The sequence below is a fragment of the Diadema antillarum genome, unplaced genomic scaffold, assembly GCF_040938485.1.
Source record: "Diadema antillarum isolate AM-2024a unplaced genomic scaffold, OU_Dant_1.0 seq00002274_RagTag, whole genome shotgun sequence".
Lineage (NCBI taxonomy): Eukaryota > Metazoa > Echinodermata > Echinoidea > Diadematoida > Diadematidae > Diadema > Diadema antillarum.
This window is the reverse complement of record NW_027272900.1, coordinates 74,543-96,993: the sequence shown is the minus strand read 5'-3', so window position 1 is coordinate 96,993 and position 22,451 is coordinate 74,543. Positions and strand designations below refer to the sequence as shown.

Sequence of the window (22,451 nt, the reverse complement as noted above, 5' to 3'; positions counted from 1 at the left end):
GCATTGGCTAAAGGCCGCCACACACTATACGACTTTCTGTCGCACAACTGACCAACTTTGGAGCTGAAATAAACAAGCGTGTTTATTCTGAGGCTATTGTGGTTTATTTCAGATCCAAAGTCTGTCAGTCATGTGACTAAAGTCGCATAGTGTGCTGCGGGCTTAGGAGTCAAATGCATCGAACTCTTTACATAATAGGTTACAACTTTTAAAGGGCTGAAAATTTGCATCAAGGTTTCCTTGATCTCCAACACAACTTCAGCACCATGGATCAAAATTACGTGTGAGAACGTGTCTGTTGTGCTCTGACTTACGTAGCAGCTTGTGTAATAAATATATTCTGGTGACATAAAAATAGTTCTTCATTTAGTAGACCAGTAAACTATAATGCTTCTGGCAACAGTATCTGGCAGGGAGACATCAAAATGCTGACACACTCTGAGAGCTAAGCTAATGCTGATATGGCATGTATGTCAACTAAAGAGTTTTTGTGTTTCTATTTTAAGGGGTGTGGCTGGGTTGTTGTGTCTGACACACAAACATCCTTTTAACTGATAAAAAGAACCTGGCAATATTTGCTGGTACCATTTAAAACAGCTTATACCCAATTGATACACAAAGTCGGGCCCAGGAGTGCTCCTGAAGCACTTTGACTTTGATGCCCCTCTGAGTTGGTTAATACAGAGTTTACAGGGCTTAAGAGTGCTCCTGGAGAACTCTCAATGCCCTGTATAAGTGGGGTTCTATATTTTCATTTAAAAATTGACTGTTGTAAAAAAAAAATAATAATAATACATAACTAAAAAAAAAAATCATATGCACATAGATATTTAACTTGGGCATGGTCAGTGGTAAGAATGTTTATAATATGAATAACAAACAGTCAAACAACTTATCATTCCATGGCTAAAAAAAAAAAGACAGAAAGAGGAGAAACTTCATACATCAAACTCTGTTTGCTGACTTGCTAATTTTGCAGCCCGAAGCAAGTGATTTGCTTTGATGAAGCACTTCACAAGATTACACATGTTTTGCCCTCTTCACTCCCCTTCTGTTTTAAAGGCAGCGGTAATACAGCATCCTGCTTTTGACTATGATGCCCTGAAAACTGATATTCTGTACAGGCTGAAAAGGGGTGCACAGTATTATGAAAACTGAACAGGTAACTTACAGGCCTTATGAATGCTGATACAATTTGACAAACTGCTCAGTTACATCCCAGTAAAGGTGTTTATTTGATTAACTCTCATTGAATGAGTAGGTGGCTAAAATTTCCTTAAAGCATGACCCATGTATTATAAGGTACTTATTCAATCACCTATCACTGAATGCTCGACCATAAACATGCATTTGGTACAAACATTTAAAAATGTATGTCTATTTAATTCTTACAGTAAAAACTAAGTTCACTTTGAACTGAAGATAACAAATACATATCTTCTGTGAAAGTGAAAATTTTATGATTTTGCATGAAAGACTGACAATATGTTGGGTGAATTCAACAAGTTGACATTTACACTTCCACATCCAAGTCCATTCACACATTAAGAAGAATAGACTTAGTCTGACTGGAAGAGTAGAGGGTAGAAAATCTGTGGTACCTGATCAATGTAGACCCCTTTGTGCACATCTCCAAACTGGCCTTCGCCAATTGTCTGCACAAGAGACACCAGCTCCCGTGCTATCTCGTAATCCTTAGCTGCTGGCATGGCGTAATCATCTTCATCAACGATCTCTGCATAGTCATCTGACAATCCACCTAGAGATATGGTTGACATGGCACAGATATCTAGTCATATTCCCAAATGGTTGCAGTTATAAACACAGCAGTATGTGACTGGAATGCTCACAGATTATTTAACAATGCTTACATGCTTCCAGGTTCCTGCCATTGTGACTGCAATTAGTGCAACTTTAATTGCAAATATCTTTAGGATAGGGCCTCAGTACTGACAGCATCATCAATATTTTTTCTGTAGTGCATTGTCAACATGCATATGTGAAGCCTTCGTGTCCCATAAAGAGCCAAATACCTGAAGACATACATGTACATGTATACATCCATAACTTATCCAACTTTAGATTAAATGCCACTTTTAAGATTTTGCTCAGTAATGTCAATATGTGCTCAAATGATTTTGAAGGGTGTTGAAGGAATAAAGACTGCTGTTGGAAGAACCAAACTTCTCCAATAAACTATTAACATGCATGCCAACCCTAACATTCCGGAAATAGGAATAACTGGGAGATATAATGCAAACTAGACATTCTCACCTATCTCCCATACTATTATTATTAGCAGATGTTGATAAAATTAGGAACACAAGGTTGAATGAAGCCTTCTCTTTCCTAAGAAATAGGAATGTTCCTTAGCTATTAAATGGGAAAAATTGGCAGGTATCACTTTTTCCACTTTTTATCTCAAAAATATATCCTGTGTTCCACTCCCTGTAGGAAATTATGGCAAGACAAGACAAATATAACAAGAATTTCATTGGACACCTACATAAAAGTTACCTCTGACTCAGATCTCATTTCATAGGACATAAACAAATTAATGTTTTATTACTCAAACTACTTTCAGACCTCAGATTTGCAATAAGGAAATGATTCAGTAAAAAGTGGCAGGTCATTTATTTTCTCTAATTCATCCTAGACAGGAACTTATCTTCACTTAAAACCCATTTATGACTATATATATGCAAGGCTAGCTGGGTGATAACAAGAAAGGTGTCTTAGCTCTAACAAGCGATGAACACTTTTGGACTCATCATCTCAACCTGACTCCATTTTTCACAGAGGAACAAGGAAATTTCCATTTTTCTTCACAGAAAACCATTACACTGCCCCTTGTAAAAAACATGTACTATGTTTTGACAAAGAAAAAAGCATAGGAAGTTATGAATCATTTGTTGATTTTGTTATCTTTTGTTTTCATAAATATATCCCAACAAGCAAAATGCCATGCTAATGGCCAAATACAAAAATCTCTGAAGCCACAGGATCAATTCAAGTGAAAAAACATAAAACACATACACAATGTTCCTACACTCCTCCAACCCTTTCCTCAGTTCCCGACTTACAACCAATGGCTATTCACAGCCATACAAGATTTGGCTGCCATGATAAAGTATATTAACTGACAGGGAGAAGGACAAGCAAGCCATCACAACATCAAATCATTGTATGTGGGTGTCATGATGTGCCAGGTTTACTATCAATTTACATTACATCGAAGGATGACACTACCTTTCTTACACAATGTTAAATAGAACATGAAAATGGAGAAATAAACTTTCCTATCCCATTCTTAACATATCCCTGTAATTTTTCTGACATTGCCCAGATGTGCTACATGCAATGTAGATGCTCTTATTAATTTTTTTGGCAAAATTCCCCAGGTCAAACATTAAAGGTCAAGGGTTTGCAGCTAAAATAATTTTTAGCTACAATTTTATGTATGAATGTCAAGTTGTTACATAATTTGGTAGGCAGGGTACGAATAAGTAGACATTCATTTCCATGAAATGAGTGGTAAAATGTCAAAGGTCAAGGGTCAAGGTCTAAGGTCAGGCGGAGATGTATGTCCAGTCAATACTTTAACTGGGAATGTCTAGTGGTAATGTAAGTCGGCTCACAGGGTAGAAGCAAACTGACATTCAATAGCAATGAAGTATTATTTCTACCCCCTTAAAGAGGGTAGAAGGACAAAAGTCACTGTACTTGATTAAAATGTAATTCTCTCCCCATAACTTTAGCTGAATGTGGTAATATACCTGGTATTAAGATGGATAGAAATGCATAAACAATTAGTTACCTGAAATTAAAGGGGTGAAAAGTCATGGGTCAAGGTCAAAGATCACCTAACTATACCTTCCAGGAATCATTTTCTTTTATTCTGGCCACAAATTTCACAAGGTATATGTCACAATTACATTGATGCAAATTGGTGCAATAGAAAAAAATAATAGATTGGAAAGTACCAGGTACTTCCTTTGTGACAGAGGGCTAAAGGTCAGTCCTTGGTCAGTAGTCAAGATCAATGAGCCTAGTCATGACGTAAATGAAGAGTCTAGTACTTATGGCACTTACAATTGTGTGAAAAGCCAGCATCCCAGTTGACTGTGTTGTTTTGTGGATTTTTTTTTCCTTTAGGGCCATAAAATAATAATTCTACCTAATTCAGTTGCATTCAAGGTATACAGAGTAGTTCCTATTTCACAATATTATGAAATATTCATACTACTTGTCACATTATACAGCTCAATCCCAACATGTTGTTACACTACACTTAAAGATTGGACGAAAATGGGGATTTACAAAAAGTGCAAGAAATTCAAACAAGATAAACAATTATAAATAAGGCATAATATTCTTCCATTCCTCCTTTTTAGACCTGAAAGAAATATTCATGGCACTTTCAACAAAAGTGAGATAGACTGACCTGGTTTAATGGTGGGAGTCTTCTTACGTCCACTGACTGTGACCTCATTGTTGGCTTCAGAGGAGGGCAGTCGGCTGTAGGTGAGACATTTCAAGAAGCACTCAATAAAATAATGCCACTTGTGAGGTAAACGCCCTTTCTTTTTCTTTATCCCCATGTTGTCAGCAGATGAAAGAAGTGATTACAAATCTTGTTGACAACGGACACTTTGTTTTCAATACTATGCTGGCAACAGCTCAAACCAAGCATCATGGTCCAAGAAAGTCACACATGTTGGTTACTAATGGATCACATACAATTCAAATTCAGCGGCTGTAATGTGGTAAATATCCTTCTACTTTTATGCTAGGTGTGATAAAAACAGTTCAGGTGGTTTCTCATGGAAGACTGTGCTGGGTGACAGTGAGATGAAGACCTGTGGTTATCTGGACTATGCACTCCTCACACATCCTGAAGAGAGTTCATACTTCAGTGGAGTAAATCTTGATCTCATGAAAAGAAAAAAGTTAGTAGAAATGAAGGGTTGTGGTTCACTCTCATGATCATGTGTGCAGTATCCTGGCCATATCATAATCTAGAGAGACTAACAGTCCTCAGAGTTCAGCCCTAATCCACTTTTAGCCACAGTCACTGTACAGGATCTCAGGCTAAATCAAAAAGTTGGCAGCAAGCACAGCATTATTGTCATTCATAGTGATAGAAAAAAAGAAAAAAGAAGCTACAATCTAGATTCCAATGAATTCGAACACAATAGGCACGAATGATCACCGTTTGTTCATTAGCCAGAAGTGAGAACAGAGTGAGTAAAATAAATGGACTAATTGTGCAGCTGCAACAAAAGTCCTTAGATCTCAGAACATCTTGAGTTACAGGTCCAATGACAATGGCGTCATTTGTGCAGCAGCCAGGCTGCTTACGTTGTTGACAAATTGCCTAGCTCCTGTGGGCATAGACACACTTCAGCCGCTGCCAGTGTCACTGCTCTCTTGGTTTGGCACTATCTCTCATCCAAAATGACAACCTTGGCACTGATGACGGGAATTATTGATGATTTCCACCACTATGATGGAGCAATTATTCACAAACATGGTCTTCCAAATGGAACGCTCTCATAACTATCAATTTTTAGGGCTACTGCAATTATCTGGCACAAGGATGCACACTGTGAAATGATGCCAAATTCAGATTTTAACCTGGTGCAGGTGTGGTTTGCAGCACTGGCCTTGCACAGTGATACTAATAAAATGGAAATGCCCTGTAAACCTGCAAACCTGAAAGCTCTAGAAATTCTTTACTATATCATCATCTGAAAAGTCAGTCAGTCAAAACAGCAGTCTTGTGAAAAAGGAGTTAAATTCTATACAAGGCTCCTAGTGATGGCAGATTACAGGTTATGAAATGGTTCAGAACATGCTGATTGTTGGTTCCACATGACAATCCACACTTTGTGAGCTCCTTCAAGACAACGATGTTGTCATCCCACCAGGACTACACAGAGAAGTCAAGACTCTGTGGAAAAAGATTCCCTCCTGGTCCTGAAAGTGATAGTGCTCACTGCACCTTGAGCATTGACTAGGAAGAGTGCGATGAGACGACCGAGATCACATCTGTGATAACTTGTAGTGAATAGTATACAGATGAGCAATATCACCCGCTTCCCCAAGGTGAGTCAACTAGCGGTCCAATACTTGAGACTCTGTGGGTATAGTCAAGATCATGACGTGACAGGATTTTCTTTCTGTCTTTCCTGGCCTGGGTGTTTGGCTGACACACGGTACACCATGCACAGGTCTGACTGACTTGCAGTCAAACAGGAGTCAAAGAGAGTCTGAGTCAGTTGAGAGAAGGGGGAGGGGGTGGGGGTAGTCACTGACATGAGCAAGACAAGAACACACTCTGATCTATCCTCTTTCTCTCTTATTTTTTTTTTTTTTTGTGTGTGTGGGGACTTTGAGCAGAAAACAGGAAATGTTGGAACCCTCACCGAAGTAGTGCAGTAACAGGCTGTGTGTTAAAGGGAGAGCATTCTAATCATTCATAGTGGAACTTATCGATGGGCCTGAAAAGCAATGTCATTTTGATCTGATATCTTTCCCATTAATTAACTCTATTACAAAGACAAAATTTGACTTTATTTTTGTATTTCTCCATGTACAGAATTAATTTTTAACAAACGTCCAAGAAAACTAAAATTTCTTTAGTATTTTCTCTTTGGGTACAAATATGAGGACAAGCTAGTTGAATGTAACATTATGGACATGTGACCATGGCAGCTACTCATGTATTGGTCCATCAATTGACAATCAATGTAAAGCATGTGGTATGTTTATAAATGTCTTTCAACATATTTGCAAAATTACCAATAGTCCAAATTTACATAATAGATTGCAAAGTTCACTGACTGACTTTGGAGTTTTTTGTTAAAAATAAAGTTAGCTCTTTTGGTCATGGGTGAATCAGTATGAAGTGTACACAAGTTTAAGTAGATACAGAATGTGGGTTTCAAATACATTCAAACCATCCTCACTGGGTTTAGACAGAGCTGTTGATTGTGTTATACCATGTCTGCAATCAATACATCTCAAAGAGCATGGCTACTTGCATGTAGTAATGAATGAATGAGATGGCATTTTTGTTCTTTTATGAGATATCCATGTTTTGTTTTTGTTTTTTGAAGTTCATGTGACATTCAGTCACAGTCTGATAGGGCCAAGATTAAAATGATTTCATGGACACACCATACACAATGCTCTTTGTGGACAGCTTCTCATCTTGCACTGCCTCCTGAAGTCTTGTGATATTTCCATTGGATACATCTCATGTGATAACACCCGATGAGGTTATCAGCTTCCTATCAACACACTACCCATGAGGGTGAAATTTCACACAAACATGGCTACTCAGCATGTGAGCACAGAGAAAGCACTGATGTGTTGTGACTATGAGAGGAATGATCATCAGGGTAGGCCCAATCACTGGCATCAGGAATGTGACATAATGTTTCACCTCAAGAAAGACAGGAAATTCCAGCAACACTAATTTAAAAAAGAGCAAAGACTTGAAAGGCTAAGTATCATATGATGGCATTTTTCTTAACACCAATAATAATAAACCTTTATGAATGCATACTTGTACAAGTACCTGTATTTTGGTGCAGGTATTTATTGTATATGTAACTACACCACTACTACCCAATTTTGTTTGCAAGCAACAGCCATTAGATGAAGACAGTGCAGATGTCAAGCCAGCTATAGGTTAATCAGCCACATTATTTCTGAAAGGTGTCAAAAATCCCATTGCCATACATAAGGCACATGTGTTTGTGGCTGATACACACAGTCAGCAACCCATGGATATCAGAAACTTCCAGCCTATCAGCATATTGTACTTCAAATCAGAGTCATGCAAAGTACATGACATGAAGTAACATACATCGCAGGACTGAGACTGCTCAGAAATGCTGGGCTACGGTCATGTGACACAGTATATAAGATACAGCCATTCATTTCAAACATGAATAAACTGGCAATACAACACAGTACAATGTTATATATACAAAATTAGATATCTGCAAAATATACTCATCCAAAAAATGATGATGGGGTCTGCATCATTACATAACAAACCTGGCCTTTAGGTGAATTAAACATGATTGATAAGAGAATGCCAAGAACGGCAAAGCCCTCAGGTCTTGTGCACACATACATGTACATGTACTGGGCATGTATGCAATTAGATACAAAGAAATATAAAGGATGTTTAACACTGAAGATCGTGACAATCGTTTGTTTTGTTTGTTTGTTTGTTCATTTTCCATCTGAGAAGATGGCTGGATAGCCCATATTCAGCTACGTGTTCTCAACATCACAATAAAAATTCCAGCATTACAATAGATATTCCAGCCTTATGAAGAATTAAGCAGGAAATATGGCAGAAATGACAAACATAGCAAAATACAAATGAGATCATACCCCAGGTCCAAACCATAAACAGTCTATACATATCCATGACATTCAAAAAGAAGACATTAACATATATATATATATATATAAGCAGACCTCGTAACCTCTGGAATTCAAAAACTGCATTCTTTAAATCCAAAAGTTGTATTTCACCAAAAAAAATTGTATTTTAAGAAAAGCAAATGTGAACTAATATGCAGATCAAATGAATGCTTTTCCAATCAGGCAATGCTGAAAGAGGACCATATACAATTGTAATGTACATCTGGTAATACAAACATAATCACTCTGCTTTCCTCTTTTCCAGTTGGCATATAGTTTACACACTAAGTAGAGCATCAGAAGCTGAGATCTGCATGTTGTCAGGCTGTCTTTCACAATATTGATATTCAGTCCACAAAGTTTTTGCTCTTATGTTACAACATCATAATTGTCACTGGATGGCTTTGCAAAGCAATGAAAAATTGATTCTTGCTTTTTCAAATCCTCGGAAGAACTTACAAGTGAAGTTCTTCTCTGTCTTGATATGGTGCTCTAGACAGTTGTACGCAAAGGTGTGTGTTATTTACTTTTAATATCTAGACTCTATTCACCAGACACAGCCTTGCTGCTGCCATGTTTTGCCTGGCATCTGGTTGGGCTATTGTGAAGCCTATAATGAAATCTAACCAAAACACGGTAGTACATCGCACAAAATGTTCTCCTTTAAATGATTGAATGATAAAATCCCACTTGGTTGAGTACTCTTCTTTGTAGGACTGCTTTCAAGGTTGCTTTTTGGGACTCATACTTGAACTTGCATACGGGGTATGTGTGTGCACTGCATAAACTGCCATCATGTGCTTACACTGCATATTGGTTTGTTTTGTTTTTGTTTCTCTGCCAAATCATATTCTTTTAGAGAGAAACCGTACAGTTGTATTTTCCCAAAATCATCGTACAAAATACAAACAAATCATACTAGTTTGTAGGTCTGCAGAGATGTACAACATGAACGTGTGTAGGGTAAATGCACGAAACAATGTACTATATGTTCTTCCACTAAGATAGTCCCCCCTCATCCAGCCACATGCACTGTCACACAATTCAAAGTAGAGTGCAAAGCAAACAGAACCCACAAATAAAGACATCCTTTGCCTTTGCTTGCCTTCTTATTTCAGGTAAGTATAATACATTTGCCAATTAAACATCACTTGATATAACAAAGCAAGTAAACATCCTAGATGACATTATGAGTGACATGTTTTCATTTTGACAATTTCTCCACTGAAGCACTGTAACAAACATATCATTTCCTTGATGAACAAAAATGACTTCTGTGACTTACACACTGTAGTAGGCCCGGTTGTGATCAATTAATGCATAAGGTCGATCAAACATGGCAAATCCTGACAGATAACACAGCTGAGTCTATCTGAGAAAGGCTGGTATGCTGCCCAAGATGTACTAACAAAATAAGGCTTTCCAGTTATCAAGACATGGAGACGAAGAAAGAGAGCTCATCTCACTCTAGGTACACGTCCCATCTGACAGGAATCCAGAGTGAACTTTGAAAATGATAATACTTCTCAAGTGCAGCTTGGTCATAGGAGACATTGAGCATGGTTTATTTACAGCCTCCACATGACAGGATGCCAGTGTGTTGTTATTGTTTATAGTCTGGGAATATGATTCAACCAGGAGCAGTCTAAGCCCCCCTTGCTCCTCACCAGGCTACAGTCATGTGTGCACTGCCCTCTGTACATCACAACCTCATCAAGTCCTGACAGATTCACGTGGCCAACTATACCAGGCTGGTTGGTAGTGGTCTGGTGAAACAAAATCCTGTCTTCCCATGCACTGGATCAGGAATGACTCTGGTGTAGAGCATCAGCTGCATCCCTCACTGTATATCAAGAACTTCCTTGCCCGCTGATTTAAAATGTCATGGCTCATAATCTCTGGCCCAAGCCCAATCTGAGTAGCTTGAGCTGGTAGGGAGGAAATTGCGTCTTTAGCGTGATTAGTTCAAACAGTCATCATAACAATTACCTTTGTGTCTACAGGAAGACCATTTCTCGTTGCCCATCAAAAAAATAGTAATTGCACAAGACAAGGAAAAGCAGTTTGTGTGATTATGGAATAAAGATATACATCAGCACACTATGCTCTATGGCTCACTGTGTGGGTGTAAGTGCAAGCCACATTTATAGTGTGTGTACACTTTGTTTTGACCATGCAAGTGTAAACACTTCATGACCACACATCAAACTGTTGTCTCATACATGAAGTATTTTGCTTTTTTTTTTCTCAAACCATAAACAACACAAATGCATATTAGCCTGACCAAGCATTACACCAGAGCTTTACACACTGCTGATTATCCTAATCACACCCTATACTCATTATATGGAGTATGTATATACAAAAAGATAATTGTTGAATTTCCTCACTGAATGTTCTTTGTGGTAAAACAGAACAATTTCACAGTGCTGTCTGTATACATCAAAAAGTTTACAAGATGTAGAAGTTTCTACATGGAAGGGGAACAATACTGTCAAGGAGAAAGGACTACATGAACAGCACAAATTTGCAATAATGTGATTATAACTGGCTGAATTTCTCACAAGGGTTTAAAAGTCATATGGACACAAAGCAATTTGCACAGGTCTGGTATACAACTTCGCTACCAGATAGCTAGCCAATTACATCATAAGAGTTCAACAGAGGTAGTACTGAGATGAATTTGAGTGAATAGAAATTGCAACATCTTAAAAGAATACAAATGTGACTACAACATTTATGTAACAAGTAATTCATCTATTGTGATATCAATCAATTAATTTATGGGTTTTTTTTTCAAATATCATTCAGGTATATCAAAGTCAACCAAAGTTGTCACACTAGCATGAAGAGTTTTGTAATCTAATTTACATTTTCAACCTATCATACTGTAACATAAACCTGAAAGGTTACTTTTTTTTTTCAGACATGTGAAAGATCTCTGTGATGCACGCCTTCCAAAGAAACACATATACACTTGAGGGAAAGGAAATAGAAAGTTAAAAATTCAAAAGTGAAAATGTCGCTGCTAAAATGGTAGATTTAAGAATTAGTATTTGACACCAAGGTGCCAATTTTGATTTTCTTCAGAAGGTAGGGGAGATGGCCCCTCACTTTACAAGAAAAGTAAAAACACTCAATCATACTATTACCATGGCCTAGCCTTCAAGGAGTCTGATTGAAAATTTGACATACCAAATGTCATCACTGGATATGGAAAAATTACAGAATACTTATTAAAGGGCTACAATATATACTCAAATTGAAGCTCTTATTTGCAAAGTAATAGCAATGCAGCTCAATAGTGCAAATGAGCCTAAACTGCCATTCAAACTGACATCTAATGTGGCATACCCACAACACTTTCACTTCCTGATTAAGATGCAACATTTACTCGTTAAACAAGATTTCTATGTGGTATCAAATGGAAACTTAAAGAATATTGAATTCTACTTGTGATCTCTACACCAATGGAGAGTATGATACATAATTTTTCTCCCACAAGACAGTGATCTTTAGCAGAAATTAATTACAAACTTGGAAGATTTTTTTTCCCTCTCTCTTCTCTTTCAAATTGAGCTAGAAGCAGGGAATTTGGGTGGGTTTGTTTGTGGAGTGGGTCTGACTTATTTTTCTTCTTCTTCCTCCTCCTCTTTTTTGGCAACTGGACAGCTGAAAGTTGGCTGAAACATAGGTTGGCCAAGTTTCACTAGTTTTCAAGGATTTCCACTGTAGCCAGAGTGGTCATCCACACGGAGGCCCTCAACAAAACTCTGCCAAGCCGGCTCACTTTTTTTCATGTGATGAGTCATCATGTAAACATGTCATTTCAATTAATCACCACATCAACCTCCCACACAGCCAGTATAATGGTAGTTTACCAATCAAATATTGTTAAAGGGAAGATAAACCCCAAGAGCAATGTGGATTGAGTGAAAGCAGCAACATTAGTAGAACACATCAGTGAAAGTTTGAAGAAAATCGGACAATCGATGCAAAAGTTATGAATTTTTAAAGTTTTGATGTTGGAACCGCTGGGTGAGGAGACTACTAGAGGTTATGACGTATGAGTGGACAATAATACCAAGAAAATATAAAGAAAATTCTGCAAAAATCCATTTTTCATGAAAATTACAAATTCCATCAACTTGATATTGACATATGTTAAGGATAGCAATTATTCCCCCTGCTTTCTGAAAGCGGTTGGTCCATTGCTCTTTCATGATTCTAGAAAAGTGAATTTTTGTTGAATTTCCTTTATATTTTCTTTGTATTGTTGTCCACTCATACGTCATATCCTCTAGTAGTCTCCTCACCCAGCGGTTCCAACACCAAAACTTTAAAAATTCATAACTTTTGCATCGATTGTCCGATTTTCCTCAAACTTTCACTGATGTGTTCTACTAATGTTGCTGCTTTCACTCAATCCACATTGTTCTTTGGGTTTACCTTCCCTTTAAAGATCTCAAATTCCCATTAGTGTGCTGCTCCCTCTGATAATGCATTTCCTAACTCCCATTACATTATTCACATTTCCATGAGCGGAAGTCCTAACATTCCTTCTGACCAAGAGGATCTCCCTACAAGGAAAATAAAGGTCATAATGGTTGAATAAAAATACTCAAGTAATTGAGGTACAAATGGCTCCATTTTGTGACTGGAAAGAAATGGGAAATGTCAGCCAGTACACATCACCAAAACTTGGTACCTGTGAATAAAGCTACAAAAGTACAACAGCAAGTAATACTATAACATAACATTAAGCAAATGAAAACTGTGCAAGTAAAACCTTCACATGATTATTTAGATTGATGATAAGATATATACAGTTTTGAATGTAAATTGATTTGCATCAATTATTTACATGATGATTTACATTACAACTTAACATGAAACCAGGAGTTGTCGTACTGTTATGTTCAATGAAGTTTCCTGGGACCTTTTTTTTTTCCATCAAAGTGGAGTAAAGGGGGTGCAGATTCTTTCCAATTCATGTGTGCTAATTGCACACAGAAAGCTTACCATAGACATAGATTGCATCTTGCTATTTAAAATTCGCTGAAGGTTCTGCAAGTTATAATGAACAAATTCATTTGAAAATAATTGGCAGCAAGGAATCCATAATATTCCTGCAATCACACAGAAATATTCATAAAATCCTATCAGTACATGTACACATGTATGTGCATACAACAAATCTCATGCATACCCTCTCCCAGAGATGTGTTCATCATTTTTTTTTTTTTAAAGTTCAATCCTATAATGGCCAGAGAATGACACTCTTTACCACTATCATAAACAGTTCAAGAAAATAGGAAGGAATTTCCACTAGGCAATGCATAAGATATAAAACATTGCACATACAAGAGTATGTGCTGTATTGTAATGAAGTTTGAACAATAAAAAACAAAAGACCAGTCAACACGCACATACTCTCACATTTCAACCTATGTTTAGTTGTGATAAAAATCATCAAATTACCACACATCTCCATTCTAATTTCATGCTTGCCCTTAAAGACATAACACTAACAGAAATGTATGATCATATGATAAAGGGTTTATTAAGATCCACATTAAATCTAAAGTATAGCACCTTTAACACTAATTTGCCTATTGCCAACTTCAGGTTAAAGCTAAAGCATAGTTCTCAGAAGGGCTCAAAAATTATCTTCCACCATTTGGAATTTGATTACAATTTATCAAAAGGGTCTACCAAGAAACTTGCTTGGTTGAAGAGATTTGCCAGAATAATGAGTTGCTATAAAGTATTTTGAGATCAGAGGTGTACCAAGCAATACATAGTAAACGTTAATATCAGTGTGCCTGAGTTTTCTTCATGAAGAGCCCTCCCTGTTCAGTGGTGGGAAGGGAGAACTTAAATTGATGATCAATCATGTCCTAGCAATCGTATTTCACAAACTGCACAAGATTCACTCTTGCACGGAAAATTGATGGACACTTGCTATGGCTCGATTTGATGATTATCAATAATCAATTATAAAACATTATGTAGCAAACGGTTTCTACAAGCATATGAAAACTACGCTTTACCTTTAGTTTGCGACATACATCTTCAGATGAATGTTTTTTGATACACGTTTTGCAGCCTTGTAATCCAATAAATTACATATTTTAAGATCACATACATGTCCCTGCATAATCTCATTAGAGGCAGATCTCAAAGAGTATATCTAAGAGCATGTACATTCCACTCATACAAATCTACACTGGGAATGGATATTCGTTATGCTACGTATACCTTCGATAATAGTCAAGCATTTAATCACAAATATATATTTGCCCAGAATGACTGACTATGAATGACGCAGATATGTCAACAAACCTGACAGGTTTGGTAGCCAAATCGCAGGTTTATATAGGGAGAAAAACTCAGTGAAGAACACAAATCCTAAAGGCTGGTCGGGAGGGGAGAATGAGGGATGCTAATATGCAAAAGATTCCTTGGTTTACCACTTGCAAGTTTCTTGCTGCCAAGATTTTGGTCAGAAGTTTTTTGACATTTAATCTAATTACAAATATCATGTTTGAAATATAGCTAAAGTGAACAACAAGTAAAACATGGCTATATCACAATCTTTGTACTTGTGGACAGGGAGTCGTGAGGTTACTCTAATATAGAGAAAGGGCAAGAGCAAAAAAAGAAATAAAAAAGATAAAGATAGGACATACCTGTCACCCGGCAATGACGGCAAAGCACGGTCTCCCTCTGTGCAAAGAGAAGCAGAGAGAAAGAAGAAGATTCTTGGTCAAAGGGACTGTATCACTGACAGGGGGAAAGTGGGTAACTCGTTTACATCCTGATATCAACAACATGCTTTGCAAGACGATGGTGAAATCACTGTGCAAGCAACATGCTACATACACAGAGATGTGAACATATATCAAACCACTTACCAGTTAACAGTTGAGAGCCCGAAGTGTGTGTAATAGCTCCATAAGAATTGTACAGCAGTAATGTCTTTTCAGCTTTCAGCTGACATGCTAATGAGCATTGGCACAATGGATATGCATAGAACAGTCTTGTAACATGTGAAGGAGGGCATTACTGTTATGTCAAAACCCTGATATAAAATCAAGGAAGAGTCAGATTTTCCTTCACTCTGATTTGCAATTCTGACATTTTCACAGAGCATGACCCACAGTACACTTTTAAATGTTGATACCAAGTTACAAGTTATTTGCAAAGTATAAAGCATAAGTATGTGTATATGTGATGAGCATTTCACACACCACTACTACATACCATCCTTCTTGTTTGCCACATTGAACGAACATTAAATTGTAAAAATGAAGTACACATGTAGCTGAGTTACGAATGGATTAACCATAACAGTTCATCAGGATACACATTACAGATACATACATGTGCATCTGTGTGTGTGTATGCTTTCAGTCATGGCATGACTGTGTATGCATGTAACTAGAAGAGTATAAAGAAATGCAAAGTGAAGATCATTATCACAACATTGAACGGGCATTCAGTCTGTTTGGGTACAAGTGATAAAACAGGTGTATGCATCAAAACCAAAACCAAAACAAACAAATGAACAGAGAAATAATAACAGTCACGAGGTAAGGAAGAGTATACTTTATACAGATATATTTCACACGTATACTGAAAATTCATTCCATTGAAAATTAATTTGAAAGAGACTGTGGAAACATGCTTCTCACAGTCTCTGCTCATCCTTCATTATAGATAAAGTAAAAATGTATTTCCAGTAATACAGCAGCATGCTATTACATAATCTCCCATTCAAAACAAAACAAAACAAAACAAAACAAAAAAGCACTGTACACCTTTATATATGTGTATTCCAGTTGCCTTCTGTCTATATTCAGAATACTAGTAACTTCGATGTTGAAAAATGAAATCTGATAAAGCTTTGTGACTTATTTTTTCTTGAGAAAAAAAGAATCCCTCGTTTCCCTACCGTCAAATCATGTAGTCATTCTTGTTTGAAGTTTTTACACCCTGACAACGATTTCGAGTTCAGTCCTTCACAATTCTACCCAAACTAATAACTCAAACTAATTACTGTGTTTAAAAATCATTTTTGCAACATGACATGAAAAACATAAAATCTTGGGGATTTTTGCGAAATTCTCAGAATATTTGCCCTCAGAGGCATGCGTAAATGGCACTTGATGGAAACCAAAATTTTAATCCCACAATGCAACTCGCCACAATAGGTGCACACACTTGGGTGCCTAGGGCCACATTCTTATCTTTACCGTATTTAGGTGTGCACAGTCTGGAGATTCAAAAAGTGCTTTATTTTCAGCTACATGATTTTTTTTTTTCATTTTGCCATATGTTGTGAATGAGGGCAAATTAAATTGATTTTCATATCATGATGCAAATATCTGTATTTCCTGTGTGTGAATGCAGCTACCATTTGTCATTTTACCATAAAATCTGCACAGTGCAGAGAGAGGCAAAGCTGTGAGTGCTAAGAAGATGATTGACAGAAGCTACTGCAGTGAAACTTGTTGCAAATTGGGGCATGTCAATACGCTTAGTGCTTCATGTTAAGGACAGGTGTGTTAAGCATCAGGGCTACATCACAATGAAGCCCTCAACAAGTGTCTCTACATCTCAATCATGGCAAGATATATTGCCAGCTAAAGGCAGCTGGATGATTCGGGGACAGAATGTTGAAAATATGCAATCTGTTATCTTCATGAATACAATGCCAGATTAGGAAATCCCCTGATATAGCCAGAAATGATTTCTTATCGTAGCCCTACGAAGTACTTGCACATCATACAGGGAAATGCCGTTACAGCCAGGTCGCCAGGAATGCTGAGTTTTCCTCATTACAACCAATACCTTGTTAAAGTACTAAAAAAGAGATCGGCTAAAAATATGAATGGTACAGATCTGCATATATTTTGTACACGCTATTAACAGTTTTGCCAATGATGTGGGGTACAACATGTGCCAAAATGTGAACAAATAAACAAATCAAAACTCCTATAATTTGAAGTAGCAATAGCCCACAAACTGAAATAAGACCAGAAGGCTCTAATGTGTCCTGTTTATTTTCTGTCAATATCTGGCTTCACTGTATATTATTACGTTCTGGAACTTGATTTAAAAAACTAACAAGTATAAAAATTGCGGGGAACATTTATGCTTGCACACTCATGCATTTCACCTCAGCTTTGACCATGTCTTTTTCACATTTTTTTAAAAGTAAATGAAAGATTGTTTTGACATTTTGATAATAAAATGACTATGATCTTTACACATGATGCCTGCAGGTGCTGCCTTTTTTGTTGTTGTTCAAAATAACAAAGGTTATAACTAAATTAATGAATTCTAAAGAAATTGTGAGTGCTGTAATGAGAGGGTAACAGTTACTGTTAGGTGGCTCTTTTGTTTTCTCATGCCATGGCCACAACCCCTAAATCAGTCTGCTCAGCAGCCGGGTGATGAGTTTTTAGCCCATTTTGCTCAAGCGATGCTTGCTCACTTTTCACTCACCACCCAGAATACCCTAGGTACCTGGGCAGTGACTGTCGAGGCATGACCTAATCAAGTGGTCGCTGTCAAGCAAATTGGGTAAAAAAAAATGAAACTGCTGAATAGATGGCTGCTGAGCAGTCGCCCCCTGGTCACCACTTGGAGATCAGTCGGTCACCAGTCAGCAAGTTCAAAACACACCGCTGTTCGGGCAGCACCTCTCCAGCCAGGAGACATTGCTGAGCATGCCCTACAAGAGAAAGCTGCTAGATTTCTGAACAAATTTACCATGAAGGCTCTATTTTTTCCAATAGTTTTCACTGAATAAAAAAGATCAAGCACAGAAGAAAACAAATAGACAGAGAGGAGCCAAGGCCGTCTGAAAGAAGCAGGGGGATGGACAGAGGCAAGGAAACCTCCATCAGAAACAGGCAGCAGCAGCCAAGATAGCCCTCAAAGAAGAGGATTTGGCTAGCAATATGGGGGACAGGGAAGACAGGGACAGCCACTTTTGGGCAGATGAGGTTACAAATGAAAGTTTAGGTAACTATGTTGACATAATGTGTTTTTGCTATTTATCTATTAGATAAAGACATAATATATGAAAAGAAACAGGGCTGATGAAAATATAAAATCAAACAGGAAATAGAAAATGAAATAAAAGTATATTTCACAGCAAATATATTTTGGAACATTTTATTAAAACCAAGGAGTAATCAAAGAAATTGTTCATCTTTGGTTTCTACTTCCCTTCTATTTAATTTCTTATTTTCTATTAATCATTTATCTTTGGTTTCTTTCACAACTAAGGTTGATAGTTTGAACTTTAATTCTTGAAAATTATATTTTACTTTCAAGTTTTGTCTTTACTGTAAAACTCTATACTGCACAGAATAAGGTACAAGGAACGTTCTTTAATAATTTGCATTATACTATCAGGCTTTATTCACTTGGCACATCATTCATGTCCTTCTCATGTGACAAATTATACAAATACAATACAGATATTCATCTCAGTTTATCTTCACAAAAGTGCTTGCTTTTAGATCTTGCTGTTGTAGTTATTGAGGTGGACTCAAGGGCATCATAGACCTCACTGACCTCTCAGATGCAAAGCTGAAACATTGTTGTTGATGGCCAAAGGGTAGTCATATACTAAAGGGAAAGTCCACATGTGGATTGAGAGACTGCAGAAATATTAGCAGAACATATTGGTGAAAGTTTGAGTAAAATCAGACAATCCATTCAAAAGTTACCTGTATTAATTTTTGAAGTTTTAGTTCCTTGATCACTGGATGTGAAGACTACAACAGCTTGTGATGTCATATGTGTAGAACAATATAAAGAAATTATAAAGAAAAATCAACATATTTTCACTTTTCTCGCATAATGACAGAGCACATGACTTGCCCCTTTCAGAAGGCAGAGAGAGTACCGGTAATGTCAGTTACAAGCTGAGGGAATGTGTACTTTTTTCATGATATGAAATTTAGTGTAATTCTCGTCATATTTTCCTTATACATGTATTGTTCTATGCTTGGGACATCATTAACTGTAGTAGTCTTCTCATCCAGCAGTGACTACACAGAGTTCATAACTTTTTCACGGATTGTCCGATTTTCCTCACACTTTCAATGTGTTCTACTTACATGGCTGCATGATCTCAATCCACATGTATATGAAGGAATATGTGTTTAGGTGTGAGTCAATTTTATCAGCAATTCGGAATGGGAGCAAACAAATCAGATCTGGAAATATCACACTGTTATACCTGAGCAAAAAAGTTAAAATATGCTTTCTTTTATTATTACTCATTTAAATCAACTTTGCTGTAACCAAAATCTTGTGTAATCAGTCATAATAAATAAAAGGAGGGCGTTTTGCCATAAAATAACATACATAAAAAACAATGACCACCAAATTCACCTCGTTAAAAGTGGTGCCTCGTAAGCAGGATCGATCGAAATGCAGTTTCACAATACAAAACATTACAGTTGAAGGAAAAGTTGACTGTTTTCATATTGTAGCTTACAGTATTTCAGATAAAAGCAGAAAAGTCAACATTTGGCAATCCACATATGAATCTCTTCAGATACAAAAGCCAATTCTAACTGGGCCATGGTAAAAGGCTATGTGAAAAATGTTGACAATGCCAAGACTGAAACTTGTCTCCGTAACTTCAGAGTGTGTGTGTGTGTGTGTGTGAGTGTGTGTGTGTGTGTGTGTGTTGAGTCTAGACTAAAAAAAAAAAAAAAAGGGATCAAGAGGAAGAGACATCCTGTGTGGTGAGTGCTGGGATGTCGGACTGGGACTGCAAGCCAGGGATTGGAACATTTTGACAGTCAACATCAAAACCTTGCTGCCAGGCCAACCCACAGGACACAGCAAAACTTCACATCATGTTCAAGTTTTCTTTCACAGCCACATGAAAGTTAAACTGACAGAATGGTGCAGGTTTCATTGAAAAAAAAAAAAAATTAAGAAAGTGATGAAATTTTTAAGTTTAACACATTTTCATGAAACAGTGGTATAAGTGCAACCACATAATTATTCAGCTTCAATGAGGTGATGATGTCATCGCCATACAAATTTTCACTTGATCTCTCTTTTTGACATGACATTAGCTGCATCAACACCTACTGACAGCGGGATTTTTAAAAATGCGATATTTTGGTTCCATCGTTTACACTTGCGCAAAAGCATGTGAAGTTTGAGCTTCACGAAACATCACAATTTTTGGGTCAGTTGTGCCTTATGTGTAATTTACCTCTCTTCAACGCAGTAGACGAGTGGAAGCACGGGCTATTCATATTCTCTGCAGTGCAGTCTATTTTGCTCACAGCTAGCTAGCTGGTTGGAACATTGAGCCAGGGCTTTTTGTCAGTCCAATGCACACATAAATTTGTGTTTCTCGATAGTGTCAACTTACGGTAAAACTATATAGCTTGCTATATTAGATCACATACGTAGCAGGTGTGTAAAACTTCAGCTTACCGACACTTGTTACGTACTCCTGTATTCCACAGAGTCAATGTATACCGAGAGCAGTATGGGCACTCCAAAAATAAATGCATTTCTAGGAGAACATTATTTTGTTAAGTCGTTATGGGGTGATGATACGTGGTTGGAGAACTTCAGGTTTGTCACTAGTTTTCATATGCAATATAGGCCTAGTTTCATTAGGGAGGAAGCAACCACGAGCCGAGGATCGGCCGTTTACCTGTACAGCATGTACCCTATACTCTGGCCAGCGGCCGACGTACTCTCTACATGTTCCACAGAGGGATTGGGAGCCCGCGTAAACGCCCGGTGCGAGACCGAAAGTGACGTGATGAAAAATCGCGATATTTCTGCAGCTTGGGTTTACGCTCGCCAAACTTCGCCTCAAACATTGTGATGTTTCAAAAAATCTCACTCCAGCTGGCAATTTTTCTGGCGATGTTTCGAGGGCGTTTGGGTATAGTTGCTTAGCAACTTGAACCAAAATGTCGCGATTTTAGAAAAATCATGATTTTTCCAAGCAAGTGTAAATGGGCCTATTGTTGAGAAAAACTTATCCTCTGCATCAAATTTCTGCTATAATGAAAGAAAGAAACAACTTGCTATACGAAATTGTGCGAGTGAAGACATTTTGGGAGGGGGTTGTAGTTGATAAAGTAACAAACAAAAACACAATTTCGTATTCTTGGGAACAGCCAACAGGAGAGTTGTGAGTTGATGGAATTATTACCTTTTTAGGCGATTCGCATACATGGTAGTGAATACTACTGTAAAGTAGAAATTTCCGTATGACCAGAAACTATCGTGAAAACAGATGCACACAAATATTTTTGCTTATTATATGTTCCACTAATTAATGTTTTGATTCCACGGACTTCAAAATAAGCAACATTTATCTTAGCCAGCCAAACACGAAAAACTACTCGCATAAAAATATCCCACTTTCACAGTATCACTTTGGCAAAAGCATGCCAAACTTTAAAATGCCTTAACCTTTTGTTACGTCTGATTTTGAAGAAACTCTAACCTAACCATTCTGACTGTGCATTTGATGGCATCCTATTTCTCAAAGCTATCAAACATAGCATGAAACACACTTTAACCGTACCAATTATATACAGAGTAAAACAAAGTTGTCAAGCATAAAAATTGCATTAAGAGTTTCAAAGTCACTGAAAAGACATTAAAAAAAGTTTGAGAGAATGATAGGAGCTACAATGGGTGATTTAAAGTTTGGTGCAAGAATTGGTAGTGGTATTAGCTCCCAAACAACTGCCTCAGAATGAACTTCAACACAATGGTCAGACTAATGCAAGCAATTCCAGTCATGCAAAGTGTAATTACCAATACCCAATACTCGTACTATCTTCAAACAACCACAAATTAAAGATAATATTAAGTTTTGGTACCTCAAAAGTTTCCCTGAGTTTCCTTGTGTTAGTTTGTGTTTTAGGTTAAAGTACCTTTCATATAACTAACACTGTGAGACTTACTCGCCCCAAAGTGCTCTC

General features: G+C 37.3%; 1 protein-coding gene across 1 annotated transcript in view; it reads right to left on the bottom strand.

Annotated features, from left to right (window-relative positions):
• Positions 1 to 22,451, bottom strand: part of LOC139714441 (focal adhesion kinase 1-like) — a 135,578-nt gene that overhangs the window by 43,565 nt on the left and 69,562 nt on the right. The window contains exons 9-11 of the mRNA XM_071626147.1: positions 15,141 to 15,177; positions 4,445 to 4,518; positions 1,602 to 1,759 (exon numbers count right to left, since the gene is read on the bottom strand). Of these exons, the coding sequence (XP_071482248.1) occupies positions 1,602 to 1,759; positions 4,445 to 4,518; positions 15,141 to 15,177 (269 nt within the window). The remainder of the gene's footprint in view (positions 1 to 1,601; positions 1,760 to 4,444; positions 4,519 to 15,140; positions 15,178 to 22,451) is intronic.